The following is a 21161-nucleotide window of genomic DNA, read 5'->3' as shown; positions in this document are numbered from 1 at the left end:
TTTTTGTTTATTTAAAAAAATATTTTTGTGGATGGTTTTTATATTTCTTGCCAGTAAGAATAAAGTATCTAAAATGGGTAGAGAAATTTAAAGAACTGTTTTGCTTTGGTACAATAAGATCCATGGGTAGCTTTTGACTTTCTCTATCCAAAGGTATTTTTAATCCGTTATTTTCATGCTGTCATCTATAGCTTTATGTATAAATGGCATCTGCATTCAGGGAAGGGAGCTTATGCACTGTAAGTATAGAGAGTATTCTGTGATCTAAGAGTGTACTTTTTACTCAGGGAATGTAATCAATGAGGGAAGCAGTAGCAGATCAAAATGGGTGATGAGAAGGACAAGAGTAGGATTGGAGTGAGCAGGTGGGGGAGGGGAGAAATGGATGAAGTACTGAAAGGATGAGGTGAAGTATATTGGGTGCAGCTGGTTTGATGCAGTCTTTCACACATAGGAGCCAGAGAAGGAAGAGTTGGCAGAGTGATGAGAATGGGATGATGCAGTCTCTCATGTTTAAATATGGGTTTCTTTTTGTCTAGCGTTGAGCCTTATATTTTAATCAAAGGGTGGAGTGGAACGTTATAATATCTTTACCTTTCTCTTAGCATTATGAATAAAGAAATGGTTTCAACCAGGAATTCTACTTGAAGTATGGTCTAGGTTTGTTGGATTCTTGAACTCTCTAAGAACTTATTATTGACTTGTTGGTTTCTGCATCTTTACTTTTGCAATATACATTCTCTTTCAAATATATGTTCTGTCTTTTCTGCTCTGTCTTTAGACTATAGAGGAAGTTCAGAAAACTGAGTTTGCTAAAAAAGGAAAAGAGTTTACAGAAGAAATTGGTAAATCTGCCGAGAAAGCGGCTGAAACTTTTTCTAAAGGCCGAGAAAGTATTGGTCAAACTTCGACCTTCAAGAATATTTCAGAAGTATGTTTCTTTTTCTTTATCCTCTCTCTGTTAAATTTTCTTTGTCTGATGTGTATGTTGCTATATAGCTAAAAATTATTTTTTAGTGTTACATTTAAAAGCCAAAGGGCTTCCATTAGGATGGTAGTAACCATATATTTAAACATGTGCGGGTCTGGGGCATATATTCCAGGTGTGCTAGGTGTGCTCTGCACACCCATTGAAAATGGCAAATTCATTATAAATATAAACCTTACTCATTAATTTAATCACAGATCATAACTAGCTTGCTTACCAACCACATGGTTCCGGGTTCAGTCCCACTGCGTGGCACCTTGGGCAAGTGTCTTCTATTATAGCCTCAGGCCGACTAAAGCCTTGTGAGTGGATTTGGTAGACGGAAACTGAAAGAAGCCTGTCGTATATATGTATATATATATATATATTTGTGTGTCTGTGTTCCCCCCCTCCCCAACCCCAACGTCGCTTGACAACCGATGCTGGTGTGTTTACGTCCCCGTAACTTAGCAGTTCGGCAAAAGAGACTGATAGAATAGGCTTACAAGGAATAAGTCCTGGGGTCGATTTGCTCGACTAAAGGTGGTGCTCCAGCATGGCCGCAGTCAAATGACTGAAACAAGTAAAAGAGAGTAAGAGTAACTGAAAACTTTTGTTATACCCCTGCTTAAAATTTGGTGGCAGGTGTCCTGAAATACTACTGCACATCTCACAGCGCATTGTATCATAATATAGTGCCAGGCATATAAGAATGGGAGAATGGCAAAAAATTAATGACAAAAGGTGTGCAACAGCTTTGACAGCGCAGTCACATATTTATTTTAAATTACATCTCAAAGAAGAAGAATAGAACTTACATATAAGTAATTTAAGCAAGTAAAATTATATGGTTCTTATTTTTCAGTGTGTGTGCATAAGAAAATTATGCTTTATTTTAGAATGCTTACAATTTATAGGGTATTATTAATCCAGTTTACTTTAGTGCCATATATCTGTATCCCAATTGAATTAAGTTTACATTATTTACATTTTGGATCCTGCATTTTGAATAGAAATAAAGTAGCTTGCTTACCAACAACATGGTCCCGGGTTCAGTCCCACTGCGTGGCATCTTGGGCAAGTGCCTTCTACTATAGCCTCGGGCCGACCAATGCCTTGTGAGTGGATTTGGTAGACGGAAACTGAAAGAAGCCCGTCGTATATGTGTATATATATGTGTATGTGTGTGTGTGTGTTTGTATGTCTGTGTTTGTCCCCCCAACATCGCTTGACAACCGATGCTGGTGTGTTTATGTCCCCGTAACTTAGTGGTTCGGCAAAAGAGACCGATAGAATAAGTACTAGGCTTCCAAAGAATAAGTCCTGGGGTCGATTTCTTCGACTAAAGGCGGTGCTCCAGCATGGCCGCAGTCAAAAGACTGAAACAAGTAAAAGTGTAAAAGTGTAGTTTGTATGCCTAATATGAGTAATGTTAGTAGTCATAGTATGGTCAGTATGACAGCACACCCAATGACAACGACGGCCATATGCCACTGGTGCAGGTCTGGGTAAACTTTTTGAAGGAGATTAATAGTTACCCATACATATAAGTTTCCCTTCTCCATTAACATTGATGTTTATTCAAGAGGGAAGACTACTGACTTGGGCCGACACAGCTTAGTACCAGTGTCATCACAGACATTCTCAGAATACAAAGAGACAAAATAGATCCACGAGGTATTTTGTTCAACCTCACGGTTCTACCAATCCACATTTCTCTTGATTAAATCTGGAAAGGATGAAAGGTAAAGTTCACCTCATTGGGATTTAAACTCAAACTGCATGAGTTGAAACAAAAAGTGCAAAATATTTTATCCCAAATTCTAATGATTGCCATTTCATTCCCTAGTCGTGAGGGTGATGCAAAGCCCGGTGGTTACGGTGTTGCACTCACAGTCATGAGATCATAGTTTCAATTCATAGGCTGGGTGGTTCATTGTGTTCTTGAGCAAAACACTTCATCCTGTGTTCCTCTGTGATCACTTTGACACCTGACACACCGTGCACCTGTCCAGGTAATGTTGATTTGATTGAGGGAGTAAACTAATGTACTGCACATACATTTGATTCCTATAAATAAATCATTTGTGCAGGTCATTCGGCACAAGCTGAGCACTCATATATCGTCTTCATCAGGGGGAGTCCTTCATTACCATATCATGAGTCAAGATGACATATTTATTCTTGAAGCTTAGATAAAGCTTGAAAAAGTGTGTAGAGATACATAGTTTTTGTATTATTGTTATTGCTACCTGCATTCGAAAGCAAATAGTGGTCTATTACCTTTACATATTTAAACGTTGGACTATTGTGATATTTCTTTGCACAGTTAAGACTACCTTTTCATTTTCAGTCATTCCTTTCATACATATATCTCAAACTTCTGTTTATATGAATGTTTATTTCTCACAGACATATTTGATGTATTATCCTTCATTACTAATATATGTAGTCTTCAAATAATCACTAAAATCTCATGGTTTTTTACCTTAGGGAGTTAAGGCTGTCAAGAAAGAAATTGAGGAGACAACATTATCTCGAGCAAGGACATATCGAGCACCAGGTATTATTTCCTAATTTCACTAAACAAATGAAACTCTCTAAAGATAAAGATAGACTCATTCAAACCTATATAAAACAAAATTTTCGTTGTTTCTCATGAAATTTAAATACTTTTTTTTCTTTCTGGTTTCAAGTGACATTGAGGAAACGTTCAGAAAAGTCTTCAAAGAAAGACCCAAATGAAAAAGTAGTGGAAGCCAATGAGTAAGTCTCTTTCTTTTTTTTCCTTACATTTAATAATAATAAAATGATTTCTTTTTATTTGCTACCAGGGCAAAGGGTGAGAGAGAGACAATACAAAGAAAGACATAAAGTGAGTGGAGTGTGCATATTGTGGTACTCCATCGGTTACGACGATGAGGGTTCCAGTTGATCCAATCAATGGAACAGCCTGCTTGTGAAATTAACGTGTAAGTGGCTGAGCATTCCACAGACATGTGTACCTTTAATGTAGTTCTTGGAGAGATTCAGCATGACACAGTGTGTGACAAAGCTGGCCCTTCGAAATACAGGTACAACAGAAACAGGAAGAAAGAATGAGAAAAAGTTGTGGTGAAAGAGTACAGCAGGGTTTACCACTACCTGCTGCTGGAGCCTCGTGGAGCTTTAGTTGTTTTTGCTCAATAAACACTCATAATACCTGGTCTGGGAATCGAAACAGCGAGTCTGCTGCCCTAACCACTGGGCCATTGCGCCTCCACGGAGTGTATATATAATAATGAAATGAAATGAGGAAAATATACACAGTATACAAATAAAGAAGGAAAAGCCTGCCGTATGTCGACCCAATAGAGGGACCAGCTATCCGAGTTGATAGTACCAGGGTAGATAAAGCAATTAAGAGTATGAAGACCGGGAAAGCCCCCGGCCCATCAGGAATCACTGCAGAGATGCTCAAAATATCTGGCAGTGTTGGCTATAGCCTAGTCACCCGTATTACGAACCAAGTGATACACGAAGGAGTCATACCCAATGACTGGTGTAGCAGCATCATAGTCAACTGCTACAAAAGTAAAGGTGACGCTTTAGATACAAATAATTACAGAGGCATCAAGCTGTTAGATCAGGTTATGAAAGTTACAGAGAGGGTCATAGCCCAACTAATTAGGGAGCGAATCAATTTAGATGAGATGCAGTTTGGGTTTGTGCCAGGTAAAAGCACTACTGATGCCTTATTTCTAGTGAGACAGTTGCAGGAGAAATACCTAGCTAAGGATAAACCTCTGTACCTGGCTTTCGTTGACATGGAGAAAGCCTTTGACAGGGTCCCCCGATCCCTTATCTGGTGGTCAATGAGGAAACTTGGGATAGAAGAATGGTTAGTGAGAGCTGTGCGAGCCATGTACAGAGATGCTGCCAGTAAGGTGAGGGTTGGAAATGAGTACAGCAATGAATTCCGGGTAGAGGTAGGGGTCCACCAAGGTTCCGTCCTCAGCCCCCTCTTATTTATCATAGTCCTCCACGCAATCACAGAGGAGTTCAAGACAGGTTGCCCCTGGGAGCTCCTCTATGCTGATGACCTTGCCCTAATTGCGGAGTCACTATCAGAACTAGAGGAGAAGTTTCAGGTGTGGAAGCAAGGTCTAGAATTGAAGGGCCTTAGAGTCAACCTAGCTAAAACCAAAATCCTAATAAGTAGGAAGGTAGATAAAACACAAACCCCTTCAGCTAGATGGCCCTGCTCAGTATGTAGAAAAGGAGTAAGTAGTAACTTTATAAGATGTACCCGGTGCAAGCTATGGACACATAAGAGGTGCAGCAACATTAAAGGCAGGTTAACTAGCAAGTTAGTTTTTGTTTGTGGCAGATGTTCAGGTGCAATAAAGACTGTAAACAAACAGGAAACAACTTCTATCTCATTCCAGGGTGAAAAACTAGAGGTAGTCGATAGCTTTCGCTATCTGGGCGACCAAGTTAGTAGTGGGGGTGGGTGCGCTGAAAGTGTAGCTGCTAGAATAAGAATAGCCTGGGCAAAGTTTAGAGAGCTCTTACCCCTGCTGGCGACAAAGGGACTCTCACTCAGAGTAAAAGGCAGACTGTATGACGCATGCGTACGAACAGCCATGCTACATGGCAGTGAAACATGGGCTGTAACTGCTGAGGACATACGTAAGCTCGCAAGGAATGAAGCCAGTATGCTCCGTTGGATGTGTAATGTCAATGTGAATACCCGTCAGAGTGTAAGTATCTTGAGAGAAAAGCTGGTGAGGCAAGACCTTCGTACATTGGGCCTCACCGAGGCGATGACTACTGACCGAGACCTTTGGAAATGTGCTGTGCGTGAGAAGACCCGGCAAGCCAAGTAAGATCGTTGCCAGTGCCCCTGGACTGGTTCTTGTGCGGGTGGCACATGAGATGCACCATTTTGAGCGTGGCTGTTGCCAGTACCGCCTGACTGGCTCCCGTAGGATTTTCGAGCGAGATCGTTGCCAATGCCCCTGGACTGGCTTGTGCGGGTGGCACATAAAAGACACCATTTCGAGCGTGGCCGTTTTCGTGCGGGTGACACGTAAAAGCACCCACTACACTCTCTGAGTGGTTGGCGTTAGGAAGGGCATCCAGCTGTAGAAACTCTGCCAAATTAGATTGGAGCCTGGTGTTGCCATCCGGTTTCACCAGTCCTCAGTCAAATCGTCCAACCCATGCTAGCATGGAAAGCGGACGTTAAACGATGATGATGATGATGATAAAAGAAAAGGAGAGAAAAAATGGATGATAGTGATGTGGTCTACCTGATACAGGAAGACATTTAGGGAGAATCAAGGAATCCCACTGTCCAAGGTCTCCTTGAACAGCAAGGGCAAGTGCTCTCTCCAACTCCTTTTCTCTGACTCATGATAATATAATGAATAACGTTTTAGAAGTACAGGCATGGCTGTGTGGTTAAGAAGTTCACTTTCCATCTATATGATTGTAAGTTCAGTCCACTGTACAAACCATAAGTGTCATGTTGACCGAATCCTTGTGAGTGGATGTGGTAGATGGAAACTTGAAACAAGCTTGTTAAATATGTATGTGTGTGCGTATGAGTGTATTGACGTTTGTGCTTCTCCAAAAATCACTGGGCTATAAAGGTGTGGCGTCATTTCCTCTGACAACAATTCAGTCATCAGCTTTGTACCTTTGAAGACACAGCATAAGAGATTTCTTACTTGAAAAACAGGCAATTGTTAATGAAAAGAATGACATTCAGCTATTAAACATTACTTCAATAACATAGATTTATCTAACCCATGCTATCATGGAGAAATACAAACTCTGTCAAAGAGTGGTTCATGGTAAAAATGACTTGCTTCTTTGATTTCTTCTCTTTGTCTCTCATCTGTCTGTCACTGTCTCTCTTTTACTGCGTGACTAGCAGGACCCGTGAATATTTCATGGAATTAATGGTAAACCTATTGGGTTATTTCTGTAAACTTTATCCAAAAAAATTGAAGGCACAGCCTGCATTGTGTCTGTATGGAAAGATAATCACTCATCTGCTATTCATTGAAAAGTGAAAGAAATTGGAATACGATGATTACTTAATGCACTATATATATACACTTTATATACTTCATGCACAATTGTATTGACTGAATACACAACATTCATAAAATAAATATTTGCTCTTATTTTTCCATTTTTCTCATAAACAAAAAAAGAAATATCCTGTACATATGATACACCCTTTAGTTAAATTGCATATATCTGCCGCATAAATAAGTGTGAATATTTCATGGAATTGCACTTATGCGCATGCATTAAGTGATAGGTGATATAAAAACTTAGTACAATTAAAGAAAGATACACTTTTCACTATTCACTCACCACCAACACTACCATCACAACTACCACCACCATCATCATCATCATCCCCCCACCCTCTCTTTCCTCTCTCTGCCTTTCTTTAACCTTACCATCTGATCATCACCCCTCTGCTAATATTATATTTTTAACTCTCCTCCTCCACCTTCAACTAACTTTTTTAACCAAATAATAAACATTACGTTCCCCCTGCCTTACATCATGGATGCTTCTCTCTCCCTCTTTTTCTTTCTCATCTTTCTCTCTCTCTCTCTCTCTCTTCCCCTTATCCTCTTTTTCTCTCTCCTCTCTTTCCCTTCAGCTGATCACATGAAAGCTTTACAATTACATTTCCTCTACCTCACATCATAGATGTTTCTTCATCTTCCTTTTCTCTCTCCCTCTTCTCTTTCTCCCTCTTATTCTCTCTCCCTCTTTTTCTCTAATCACAGTGACAAGCAGAATTATAAGACGCTACTAATGTAACTATGGATGTCAGCTGTTTCCCCCCTGTTCACTGAACCATTCTTCCAGTGTAACCATTCTTCCAGAGATGTCATTAGACCTACCCAGTCCTTCTCTCCAACACTCAACCTCACTCATCTTTACTGCCCTATCTCTCTTGCCTGATGCGAGGCATAAATATATATACTTAGGGTCACAGATCAGCATATGCCTCATACATTCTATCATACCCACTGCTTCAATAACTATGCTCAATAACATTTACTCTTTTACTCTTTTACTCTTTTACTTGTTTCAGTCATTTGACTGTGGCCATGCTGGAGCACCGCCTTTAGTCGAGCAAATCAACCCCAGGACTTATTCTTTGTAAGCCTAGTACTTATTCTATCAGTCTCTTTTGCCGAATCGCTAAGTTATGGGGACGTAAACACACCAGCATTGGTTGTCAAGCGATGTTGGGGGGACTAACACAGACACACAAACACACATACATATATACGACGGGCTTCTTTCAGTTTCCGTCTACCAAATCCACTCACAAGGCTTTGATCGGCCCGAGGCTATAGTAGAAGACACTTGTCCATGGTGCCATGCACTGGGACTGAACCCAGGACCATGTGGTTGGTAAGCAAGCTACTTACCACACAGCCACTCCTGCACCTATTTATTGAATTTTTTTTTTTCCAATATTTCACAATGAACAAATATTTCAATTTTTTTTTTCTTCCTTCATTTAGAGATGCTACAGGAGTTGTTTTGCACAAAGACTCTCGCTGGTTCCAAAGTTGGCAGAATTTTAAAGATAATAATCAGTATGTACATAGTGAGTATAAATTTATATTTTTATGTGTTTTTTTATTTACTTTTCTTTCCCTCGTTTATGAAAGAACATTAGCGAATGTTAATTTACAACAAAGTAGTTTAGTCTCTCAGACCTGGGCCTCTTGTGTCTAACTTTACCTTCCCCCTGGGCTTCTGAACAAAAAGATAAATAGTTGTATATACATCGCAAGAGTATACTAATGGACAGAATCACAAAAAAAAAAAAAATAAATAACAGAATGACAATAATACTGTATTTGTTCATTGCAGCCAAACTAATGGACAGAATCTCACACACACACACAAAAAAACCTCAAGAGAATAACAATAATAGGCTTATCTTTCAACTACTGTACTTGTTTACCCAGATTGCTAATTTCCTCATTACTTTCTCCAGTTTGGTTGTCCAAATCACTCGCATTGCCTGCATAAATGTAAACTGTCTGCAGAATAAATATTATCAATAATTTCTTCAACTGCAAAAAGTCTAGTCCTTACTTGTTTACAAGTTGAAATGCTGGGTTCATCACATGCTTGTTTCATTACAAAGTCAGTTTATTTTTGTGATTAAAAGCAAAAGTAAACAACAGCCTTAGGGGACACCATTAACAATGAGTCCTAAACATACTTGACTATGAAGCTGAAATGTGACCGGTTCTCTATTTTAAGTATTTTATCTTCTTTTTCTATGTGTGTTGTTCATTACTGGGAATCCAGTTGAGGTTTTATTTCTGCTATTCTTGGTATACGAGGAACATGGCATGATAGGGTCAAGAATCTCTGCTTTTGTAGATTTATTGCTTATTTCTTAGCAATTTAGGTCAATCCCACTGTGTGGCATCTTGGGCAAGTGTCTTCTTTGGCCTCTGGCTGACCAATACTGTCTGAGTTAAATTAGTAAGGAGAATTGCATAGCATCCTATTGTATGTATGTACGTATGTGTGTGTGTATGTTAAAATAGTTATTTACACTCTCACAACTACCACACAATATTAAGACAAGGTGACATACACAAACATGCATGCACATGCATATACACATACAGACACATGCACTCACACAATGATGGGCTTCTATTAGTCTCCATCTTCCAAATCCACTCACATGGCTTTAGTTGGCCTTGTGCTATAATAGTTCAAGACACTTGCCCAAAATGGCAGGCAGTGGGACTGAACCTAAAACCACATGGTCGAGAAGCATTGCTTGTCCTAAACCACACGACTGTGCCTGTTTATAATGTGTTGTTTCTCTTTTTCCCCTAGATAATTTGATCCTTTGTGTATTGTTTAAATACTAGCAGAGATAATGATATTTAGTATTAACAGAATATATTGCTGTCAAATATATATATGAATCGAATAAATCCCATGTTTCTGCTGAGATTTATCATTTTATATTTTATCTAATGCCATCTTTTGCAATGGAATTAATGTTACTACAAAATGCACATGTTAAAAGCCTTCCTATATTATTAGTATACTTAATATCTTGAATATGATGAAATAGATGGTGGTTTTTGTTGGGAAAAATGAACTAATATGAGTTTTTAGAAGTGTTCAGTGAGTTGATTTGTTGTGAAGAATGTTAGAATGTAATGTCATGGACATTAGTTCTTCAAACAAAAAATATATAGAAATATGGTTTCCAAGGTTGCAAAATTAAATTCTTCCACATATTTTCTTATTTTAATAATAATAATGATATTTTCTTAATGAATTCTTTTCCTTTTCTTTAGAATTATTTGATTTAAAAATGAAATACGATGAAAGTGACAATGTTGTAGTACGAGCCACTCGTGTATTCACTGATAAAGTGGGAATGGTATTTGGTAAGTATATTACAAAAATTGTTCATTCTGATAGGTTTCTTTACCATAAAGGATCATATTTCTGTTAACATATGTTGCCTTTGTTTCAATTAATTTTTGAAATAATAAAGTATTTAGTAAAATAACTTTCTAATTATTAAGCTGGAGTCTGGAACAAATTATGATAAAATTTTGATGGAAGATTATAATTTAAACCACTGGTCATAAAATCTGGGGTATTCTTGGGTGGATTGGTATCAAAAGGGTTAATTATGTTCATTTATGTTCTCTGTTCAAAAGTTATGGATATTGAGGACTGAGTTCATTTAGATGGCTGTATCCTCCTTTATATGAGTCCTCATCATTTTGAATCTGTTTTTCAATTTCATCATCATAATTTTATCTGTTTACCTATGTTTGTATAAGGTTCGGAGAATTTTTTTCCAACTCAGCATCACCACTTACTGTAGTCTCTTTGTTGTCTCCTTTGTGTATGAATATCATCAAAATCATTATAATCATGATTAATTTTATTTAAGTTTCAAACAGTAAAAATAAAAGTTATATACTTCTGAAAAACTTTGAAATGTTATAAGCCTTGGAATTTGAACAAAGGCGCCGTGTGCATTTTTAAAACTGATTATTATTTATTAGTATTGAAAATTATCAAATGTTTATTCATTCATTAATAATGAAAATGTGTATTTTTAAATGTAATTTAAAATATAATTATATTTTCCTCATCAGGTAGCATGTTCTCAAAAACAGAAATGTCAGAAGTATTAACAGAAATCTGTCGTATAGACCCAACGTTTGATAAAGAAACATTCCTGAAGAGCTGTGAACGGGAAATTATTCCAAATATTCTTGAGGTAAAGCATGTGGAATATCTTAATTTATATCTTTCTGCCTTTGACCCTTCTTTCTTTCCTTCCTTCCTTTCGATGCAGCTGCTTTTCTGAGCTTGCAAGAGTTTGATAGACTTGTTTGATCTCAGCATCTTGCCGCTTATCAAAGCCCTTCATCATCTCTTTGTGATGTTCAGCATCCTCAACTGAAACCTTTCAACTTCTTCATTTGTCCTCTTTGGTCTTCCTCTTCCATAGGCTTCTTTTATGTCCATCATTTGAAACATTTTTCACTTCTCTCTCTCTCACTATTTGTATATGATGATGACAATGCAGCCTCTTCTTTTATACACAGTTGCTGAAATCTCTTCCACTCAGTCTTCTCTGTCAGCACGCCTGTAGTCCATCATTCATCACACTACCTTTACACATTCAGTGAAACATACTCCCCTCATTTCTTTCAACCATATTCAGGACTCATGTCTTGCCACCATGTAATACTACACTTTGTATACAAGCATCATACAATCTATCCTTCACTCAGAGAAAGAAATTTGTTGTCAATAGACATTACCTGAACTTTTTCTAAGCTTTCACTACTGCTACCGCAATCACTGATCAGATCACCTATGTAACGAGCAGAAGCTGTCAACAGTTTGTGTGTTCTTTTTGTTCTATATAATGTCTTTCACTGTCAGCCTACTAGGATGAATTCTGTATAGTAGACTGAGGTGCAGGTATAGCTGTGTGGTTAAGTAGTTTCTTCCGAACTGCATGGTTTTGGGTTCAGTCCCACTGCATAGTACCTTTGTCTTCTACAATAGCAATGAAACTGGTGTTTGTGTCTCCTTTGTCTTGACATTGCATGATACTTATAAACAAGTAACCATATCATACAAGTGGTGTCAGTCGTTTCTATTGTTTGTAAAAACATTTCCAACCAAGAGAAAAATATTACCTTACTTAGAAACAAGTAAGGGTTGGTAATGGGATGGGCATGTAATCATAGAGAATCTGCCTCAACGAATTCCATCTGACCTGTGCAAGTTTGAAAAAGTGGACATTAATGATAACTGAGGTCCTATCTTCATAAAGATTTTTTTTATCTGTTTAACACCATGGAAACCAGAGATGAGTACTGGCTCAATATACTACAAAAATTTGAAAAAGAAATCATTTCATTACATGGGTAATCCAGTGACATGAACATTTTATGGAAAACTTTGGTAATTGATAATTATTATTTTCACGGACAAAATATACAATTTTTTTTATTTCTTTTAATTTATTTCTTATGCTTTCTTCTACAGGCAATGATTCGAGGTGACCTTGAAATCCTAAAGGACTGGTGTTATGAGGCTGTGAGTAACTTTTATTTTCTGTTTTCAAAGATTTCAGTGCTTGATATTTTATGAAATTTGTTAAATAAATACACAAGACTTAAAAGTAAACCATCTGATAATTTAATGGAATCATCCATCTCATCTTCTTTATTCATCTTCATCATCACCATCTAATATCTATTTTCCATGTTGGCATGGGTTAGATAGTTGACAGAATCTTGTGAGCCAGATACCATGCCAAAAATAAGGCTTACAAGGGAATTGTGGTCTTTTGATCAATCTTGGAGTGCTGCTACAAATCGTTTATGCCAGCATGGACAAACAAACATGATGATGATGATGATGATTGTTCTGTCCCCCCACCCTAATTTTCTAAATTATTTGTGCATTTCATTACTCACTGACTCCCACTTCTCTTCAATGCATATAACAACTGTTAGTTAGGATTAACAGGGAGATGTTGGTTTACCTGAATTCCCTTAACATTCTCTGAATTTATATAATTTTTATTGAAAAATTTTGTAGCCATTCAACACTTTAGCTCATCCCATCAGACAGGCCTATGCTGCTGGTTACAGGTTTGATTCTCGAGTTCTGGATATCAACAACATAGATGTAAGTACTTTATGAATTGATATATCTATAAATTAATATTATGTTGTTGGTTTATTATTAATAATTGGCAGAAGTTACAGAGACTAAGGGCCAAGAATTTTGTTTATTGGCAGTAATCAAACTTTGATAAGTGCCAAACCCTTTCAAGTCACTCTGAAACTTCTACTGATTATTGGTAATAAAACAATATATGTACTCATATGATTTCTGTTCTCCTGTTTTGTATCATCAAACTTATTATGTCATTTGCTAATTTTAAAATCACGAACTTCAGTCCACTGAATGTCCATCCTTAAATGTTTACGCATAGATGCACCCAGCTACTTTGTTTAGTTTAATGTGTATATTTCTTGGCTTTTCTGGTTGGCTATAGCTGGTAGTTGATTAAATTTAAATGCAGCATTGCTGTGTGGTCAAAGAAGTGCTTGTTGCAGCCTTGTAGTTTTGGATTCAGTCCCACTCCTTCCACTTCGGGCAAGTGTCTTCTACTGCAGCCCCACCAACCAAAGCCATGTGGTTAGCTTTGGTCGGCAGGAAGTGTAAAGATGCTCACTTCCTTCATGTGTTTAAGTTTCCTCGTATTGACACTGTTATCTGCATTTTCTCCATGAAAACATGTTTGGCCATTGTGCTGTTTGTGCTCAGTTGAGGGTTAGTGACAAGAAAAGTATCCATCTCTGCAAAATCTATTTCAACGAATTTCATCTGATCTTTGTCAGGTATGGAAAAGTAGATGTTAAAAGGTAAGGATAATGATGTTGACATCTGTATAGATGTCAGCCTCTAAATTTAGATGAAGGAAGTTAATATGAATTAGCTGTTTAAGGATATTTTGTTTGCTGTTAAGATAAGCCATTAGTACAATATAGAGACTTATTATATAGAATACTAGCAGAAATGCCCGGGTTAAAAAGAATAATGAAATCTAAAAACGCCGTCTAGACTACGCATCATCTTTATATAGAGAGATGTATATACACACACGTATATATATGTATATCAATATAAATATATGAAAGTCAATGAAGTTTCGTAAAAGAAGGTGATCATGTACATACTTTCTTGCTGTTGTGATTATAACACCTCATTGTAAACTATGTTCCTTGTGTTCCCTTGTGGAGCATATACAAATAGGTTTTTTGTTGCTGCCCACTCTTGAGCAGCCAACATACAGTTGTCCATGTGAGAAGCAGGGCTCTTCCAAGAGAAGACCAGCTACAGACAGTGTTTGACCCTTATATTTGTTTATGGACATGGCAAAAGTCACACGAAGGGGGAATTGTAGTCTTCTGAATGTAAAAGGAATGTCTGCTCCTGATGGAGTAAGAGGAATTCTTGGAATAAAGACGTCATCCCCTTTTGCACATCCAGAAAGAATGGTAGCCTCGATAACGTGTGACATCATTTTCTAAATAATGCTCATCTGTTATGTTCGGGTTAAAATTTCATCAACATCAAAAATATATGAATTTTCATGGGAGTTATGGCCGTTATGCAAAGAATATAATTTCCAAATTTCATAAAGATCCATTCAGTACTTTTGACGTAGTTTTGGATAAGAAAACAAATGACTAATGTGTGTGTTTGTGTGCATGTGTATGTGTGTGTGATGGGTGTATATATGTATAGATATCTGTATGCATGTATATATGTATATATGTGTACATATTACATGTACATCTATATATATATATATACATCTACACATATGTATACATATACATGTATGTATAGATCTATATATATATACATATACGTGTATATCTATATGTATACATATACATCTCTCTCTCTCTCTCTCTCTTTCTCTCTCTCTCTCTCTCTCTGAAAGTATCTGTCATTACAGTATCGAAATGGTGTACATATACATGTATATGTATACATATACATCTCTCTCTCTCTCTCTCTTTCTCTCTTTCTCTCTCTGTGAAAGTATCTGTCACTACAGTATCGAAATGTGATTGTTTCAGTTAGTGGAATAGTTTCATTTTTAAAGTGAAAGTATTTGACATGAGTGTTTTTGTTTCACTTTTGACACGTAATACTTAAATAGCGGAGGAGATATTATGTTGCTGTGTGCTCGAACTCTGCAAGAAGTTAATAATTTTTTTTGACTAAAACACAACTGGAACCCTAAGTAAGGCATGTGTAAAATTTGAATGAAATTGGTTGCGTAGTTCTCGAGTTTTAGGGATTCACACAGACAGACAGACACACATTCTCATTTTTATATATATAGATGGCTATCTTGCACTATATAGACTAGTAAAGTTACTTTGGATTAACGTTCTTCTCTCTCTCTCTCTAACTCTTTCTTATGTTTATATATTTTGTTTTCTTCAGATTGCTGCTGGGAAGATGATGGAACAAGGTCCTGTACTTATCATTAGCTTCAACAGCCAACAGATTATGGCAGTAAGGAATGGTCAAGGCAATATTGTTGAAGGAAATCCTGTAAGTGATTAAGTTTCTTTGTCTTTACATAATACTTTTTATCCTAAGCTGATTGTTGTTTCATTTGTCAATCGATTGCAAGGGAGAGAACTGTCTTACCAATAATAAATATCAGTTTTTTTTCGTTGTTGAAATAAGTTTGAAATTGATATGAGTGTATCATATAAAATGAATGTTTTTTCTGTCTCACTTTTCATCTGTGGAGTCCTTAGTATTCATATCTAACTATAAAGTTTTTAATACTTGTGTATACAAGTGGAATTCCAGAAGTTTTCCGACATTTTCAGGAGTGACTTTTTACTCTTTTACTCTTTTACTTGTTTCAGTCATTTGACTGCGGCCATGCTGGAGTACAGCCTTTAGTCGAGCAAATCGACCCCAGGACTTATTGTTTGGAAGCCTAGTACTTATTCTATCGGTCTCTTTTGCCGAACCGCTAAGTTACGGGGATGTAAACTCACCACCATCGGTTGTCAAGCGATGTTGGGGGGACAAACACAGACACACAAACACACACACACACACACACACATATATATATATATACAACGGGCTTCTTTCAGTTTCCGTCTACCAAATCCATTCACAAGGCTTTGGTAGGCCCGAGGCTATAGTAGAAGACACTTGCCCAAGGTGCCACGCAGTGGGAATGAACCCGGAACCATGTGGTTGGTAAGCAAGCTACTTACCACACAGCCACTCCCACGCATTTATTAATTTCAAAGAACAAAACTCTAATCTCCTTCAAAATAGGATGCCCTGACTGCAGTGCACTAGTTATAGCACTCCAACCACATCATGAAGGCCCCATGCAAAATCTGCCAATTTGAAGGTCTCCAGGACCCTTGTCACAGCCTCCTTCATCTTCTAAATGACTGCTCCTGAGGTTCCCATTTAACTTGTAGACCAACCTAAAGTTACCAGGATTAGGTCTGGACTGTTGGGAGAGTGAGGGACAGTAAGATGCCCATCTCTGTTAAGTAGTTGGTTTTCAGGATGCTTGTAACCGAGCACCTTGAGAACAAATTTTGCACATGTTCTGATCTCCATGAATAATTCTGCATACAGTTGCCACACCAACTCTAAATTGTATGCTTATTGCCATTATAGACACAAGGTGGTCTTCATCCAGAAGATTGCAAATTTTGTCAACCGGCTCTTATGATCTAACGTCCCTCTCCCTCCCACACCTCTCATTGTCTCTCACCTCCTCTCTACCATCCTTGAACCTCTTGTGCCAGTGGAAAACAGATGCTTTTGTCCAGTTTAGAACTTCCAAATGTCCTGACTGCATTCTGTAAACTAGTCAACTGTGATAAGCAGTATTAAGTAGGACGAGTTCAACTCCTAAAAGTTGACAGGTCAGCTTATTAGATGTACAGTAATGATATACTAAAATTACAATAATCAAGGACAGTTACAAACTGTCTCTCTTATAAAAATCTCAAAACTTTTGGAATGCACCTCATGACTTGCAATTTATTTGGCAGTTTCTCTGAAAAGCAAAGTTGACCTTGGTGCGTTTTAAGCTCAGCATGTAATGAGCTGGAAGAAATGTTGATAAGCATTTTGTTCGACACACAATTAACAAATATTTTATATTAGTTTTTACCATGATAATTTGTTTCGGAGATATATGGAGTATTTATGTGTATTTGTGGCTTTGCGTTTTGCTTTCCTGTGAGTATATATAAATATTTCATTTATTTCTATTAGTATGTTCTGCTGAAGGCGGGAGAGCCTTTAGGCAAACCTAGAAATTAGGCTAATACAGAACTATCTATGTTATTAAAAATTTCTGTTAGCTTGTTCTATCAAATCCAACGTGTGTTTGTGACTTCTTTGAGTGGTGAGACAATTTAGCATCTATTTCTCAGTATATAGGCCAGAAAATTTTTCTAAGCCTTTATTACAATTATGCATATAATTTTCACTTTAATTGGTTTCATTTTATATGCTGGCCACTAATAAAATTTTTTTAAATAGTTTTATTCTCTATTATTGTTATTAAAAAATATTTAAGAAAAAACCCTTTAATACTTACTTTTTTATTGCTTTTTCAGGACCAAATTCTGCGGATATTTTATGTATGGGCATTGTGTCGTGACCAGGAAGAACTTGATCCACGAGCTGCTTGGAAATTAATGGACATTTCTGCTAGTTCTTCTGAGCAGTGGTTATAACATAGGACGTTAGTGTTTCTGCTCTGTAAATTAATTAATTACTGCCTCTTGGTAATCCTACTTCAGAGTCTATCTAATGCCAAGTTAGTTAGAATTCTGTCGATAGTCACAAGCGTTACTGCCGAAAGATAAGAATAAAGTAAAAAACAAACAAACCAAAGATAAGTATGGAGTATAAATAACAATAAAAAACAACAGACTGTCTTTTTGGAAAATTCTGTGATATTTTGTCTTTCATACTTGTTGGTCAAATGCTATAGATTTAAACTTTTTTTTTCTTGTCATAATAATATAAAGAGACTATTGTGAAGACAAAAATGATTCTAATGGATTATACCATGTTTATCTGTAACTTGTAATTACATCTAAATAGTGTGTGTGCTCTTAGATGCCAATTAAATTAAGATTTACCCTATGTTCGAAACAACTATCACAGTATTATCGAGATAGTTTGTTCAGTTTGATTTGAGTGTAAAGGGGAATAATTTTGTGTGGCTTGAATGAGGGGAAAATTAATGGTGCTGAGAATGAATCGTGTTTGTTACTGAAAAAATATCCTTTCACAGTCCTGTATTAAAAACCTTTTAACTTGTTAGGTTATTGTTATTGTTTAGCTTCGGGTTGGCACTGGAGCAGACTGGTAATTCAAATATTTCCCAGTTGTGACCTTCCTGACATATATCTAGGGGTAGATTATTTTAATTTGCCTCTCATTTTTAAAGTCAGTAGAGAATTATTCGTGTGTATGTCTATGCATTGCCATCTTAACTTTGCCTGATAGTTTAAATGCAAGCTGAGTCTTGTTTCCAATCCTCTTTGGAAACATGTCTGGTCATGGGAAAATATTACCTTACTTGGAAATAGGTGGAGGTTGGCAACAGGAAGAGCATTCAGCCATAAAAAAAGGGCCTCCACAAATTCCATCTGACCCATGTGAGCATGGAAAGTGGGTGTTAAAACAATGATGATAACTTGGCTGCTTTTTGTAGTAGTTTGAGCAATTGTGTGGAAGATTTTCTCATTAACTCATTATGTTGTTGATTGAGCAAATCTTTAGTGAGACATTCCAGCCATGGCCATCATTTTAGAATTACTGACAACAACATTATTGAATGTGTATTTGCTTAACACAGTAGAGTTTGATTTGAGGAAGCTTTGGCTGTTATTTCTAGCAGGCCAAGTGACAAAGAAGAGACTCTGTCATTGATTCATTGGCATTTTGTTTACAATATTGACTTTGCTCCAAAAATAGCTCATTTTTAATTTTCAGAAAAATTTGGAAACAAAATTATTTTAGGATCTTGGTGTAGTATTTTTTTGTTTTTCCTGCAAAAAAAAAAATTTTTTTAAACGTCTTTCCAATAGTGAGATGAGGAGAAGGTCATTTTCAGTTTTCGTCTTTCTAGAACCATTCCTGATGTAGAAGTTCTGTTGATTTTAACATGTAAATTGTAATGAAGTGTGTGGGATATTTTTAGCTGAAGTTACTGTTGTTTAGGCCTTGTTTTGTTAATGTTATTAACAATATAGAAATTGTTACTTTATTAGACTCGAGTTTATGCCAGTACAGAGATATTTTAATATGCAGAGTATATTCATACTATTTTAAAAATGTGTTTGATAGAGAGTTAAAGAAATGAAAGGAGAATTACATAAAGGGAACTAATAGACGAAGAAAATGTGGGCTGAAGGGATGAAGGCTGATGTTAGGATGCTGACCATCAATGAAGGAAATGACCAAGGAAGCAACTTGCTGCAGGACAGTGAAAGCCTGTCTACTCCATACAAGCATGGAAAAATGATTGATAAGTGATGATAATGTTATAGGGTACCTCAGTGGTTCCCAAACTTTTTTCTGACTGCCACCCCCTTGGCACCCAGGCCACAAACCTAGCACCCCTACCCCCATTCACCACAACAAATATAGGCCACTTTCTGCAGTAAATTCAAAACAGCTGTATTTCACAAATAAAAAACTTAACCTAATCAACCCATTATTTTGTTGTTTTTACATCCCTCACCTCCTTTTGGCCACCCCATTATTGCCCCTCTTCAATGCACCCCTTGATCTTTCCACTGCCCCCAGTGGGGCAGCACCACCCACTTTGGAAACCACTGGGGTACATTCTTGTACATCCATTCTTCTTTCATGTTAGCTTAAATGAAATGATTACTAATTTTAAGTTATATATTGTTGAAGCAAATATGTTGTACTTTAATGCTGTTTCTGATGCTAATTGCTTGACCTAGCAATCACTTAGCCCTTTTGTTCCCATATTTCTGTTGAGGTACTCTATCTTTGTTTCATTTAATTTTGAAAATAATGAAGAATTTAGTAAAATAACTTTGTCATTATTAACCCATTACCTCCCATAATTCTATTAACTGGAATTTTTTTTATGAAACTTTGATTTCTAGCATAAAACAGCCTTAGAAACACGCTGGAATGATCAAAATAACATTTTAAATAGAAATAAGCGAGATATTGGGTGAAAAATTAGCAAACCTCATTTGAATATCAGAGAAATATACCTAGCAGATATAGCAAAAAGGGTAGATGTGTGTAAATATTGACAGATAATTACGAAATTTGTAATTTTTAAGTGATCTCATATGAGATCACTGGTAGGTGATGGGTTAAGCTGGCATTTGGGACATAACAAAAAATTGTGATGGAAAGTTTTAATTTAGATTACTTTTAGACAGAAGTTTGTATCATAGTGCCAGGGGTTTTCTCAGGTGGATGAATATCAAAAGGTTATTTAGTGGAACTAAGTGAAATAAAGTCATGTTTAAGCCTAATGCAATGATTAGTAGTAAGAATTAAACTACTGGTCATGTGGTTATTAACCTTGCATGTTAATCTTGTGTATTGCTCTACATTCCATAATACACATACAGATGGTGAAATGGCACAATTATAACACATTTGAATAAAATGCTTTGTGATATTTGTTCTGATACTCAGCTTCCCAAGTTCAAATCCTGCCAAGATTGACTTTGTCTTTCATCCTTTCAGAGTCAAGAAAATACATTCCAATCCAGGGTAGTGGAGTGGTGGAACTGTGAGAAGGTATTTCTTCTGGTTCTTTGTGTTCTGAATTCAAATCCTGCCATGGCCTACTTGGGTAGTAGACTTAATCTATCACCTAATTTAACTCCAACACTTGTTCTTAGTACCTTTAGTAGAGTCTATTTCTCTTGCAAGTACTCGCATCAGGACTCTTGTTTGAGGATACTTTCCTCACACCTGATTAAAAGCAACCTGGCCAAGACCACCCTGACTTCTGTGATATAACGCACCTGTT

The 21161-nt window shown here is 36.8% G+C and overlaps 1 protein-coding gene across 1 annotated transcript in view; it reads left to right on the top strand.

The window, feature by feature from the left end:
- LOC106884504 (mitochondrial import inner membrane translocase subunit TIM44) overlaps positions 1-19843 on the top strand; it is a 33442-nt gene extending 13599 nt beyond the window's left edge. Inside the window, exons 6-15 of the mRNA XM_014935925.3 lie at positions 782-931; positions 3461-3530; positions 3664-3733; positions 8518-8603; positions 10339-10431; positions 11158-11282; positions 12569-12619; positions 13127-13216; positions 15560-15670; positions 17734-19843. Coding sequence (XP_014791411.2) covers positions 782-931; positions 3461-3530; positions 3664-3733; positions 8518-8603; positions 10339-10431; positions 11158-11282; positions 12569-12619; positions 13127-13216; positions 15560-15670; positions 17734-17853 — 966 coding nt within the window. The 3' untranslated portion in view covers positions 17854-19843. The remainder of the gene's footprint in view (positions 1-781; positions 932-3460; positions 3531-3663; positions 3734-8517; positions 8604-10338; positions 10432-11157; positions 11283-12568; positions 12620-13126; positions 13217-15559; positions 15671-17733) is intronic.
- The last annotated feature ends 1318 nt before the right edge of the window (positions 19844-21161 follow it).

Source organism: Octopus bimaculoides, chromosome 2, assembly GCF_046866305.1.
Source record: "Octopus bimaculoides isolate indiv1 chromosome 2, ASM4686630v1, whole genome shotgun sequence".
NCBI classification, from domain to species: Eukaryota; Metazoa; Mollusca; class Cephalopoda; order Octopoda; family Octopodidae; genus Octopus; species Octopus bimaculoides.
This window is presented reverse-complemented; position numbering and strand designations above follow the sequence as displayed.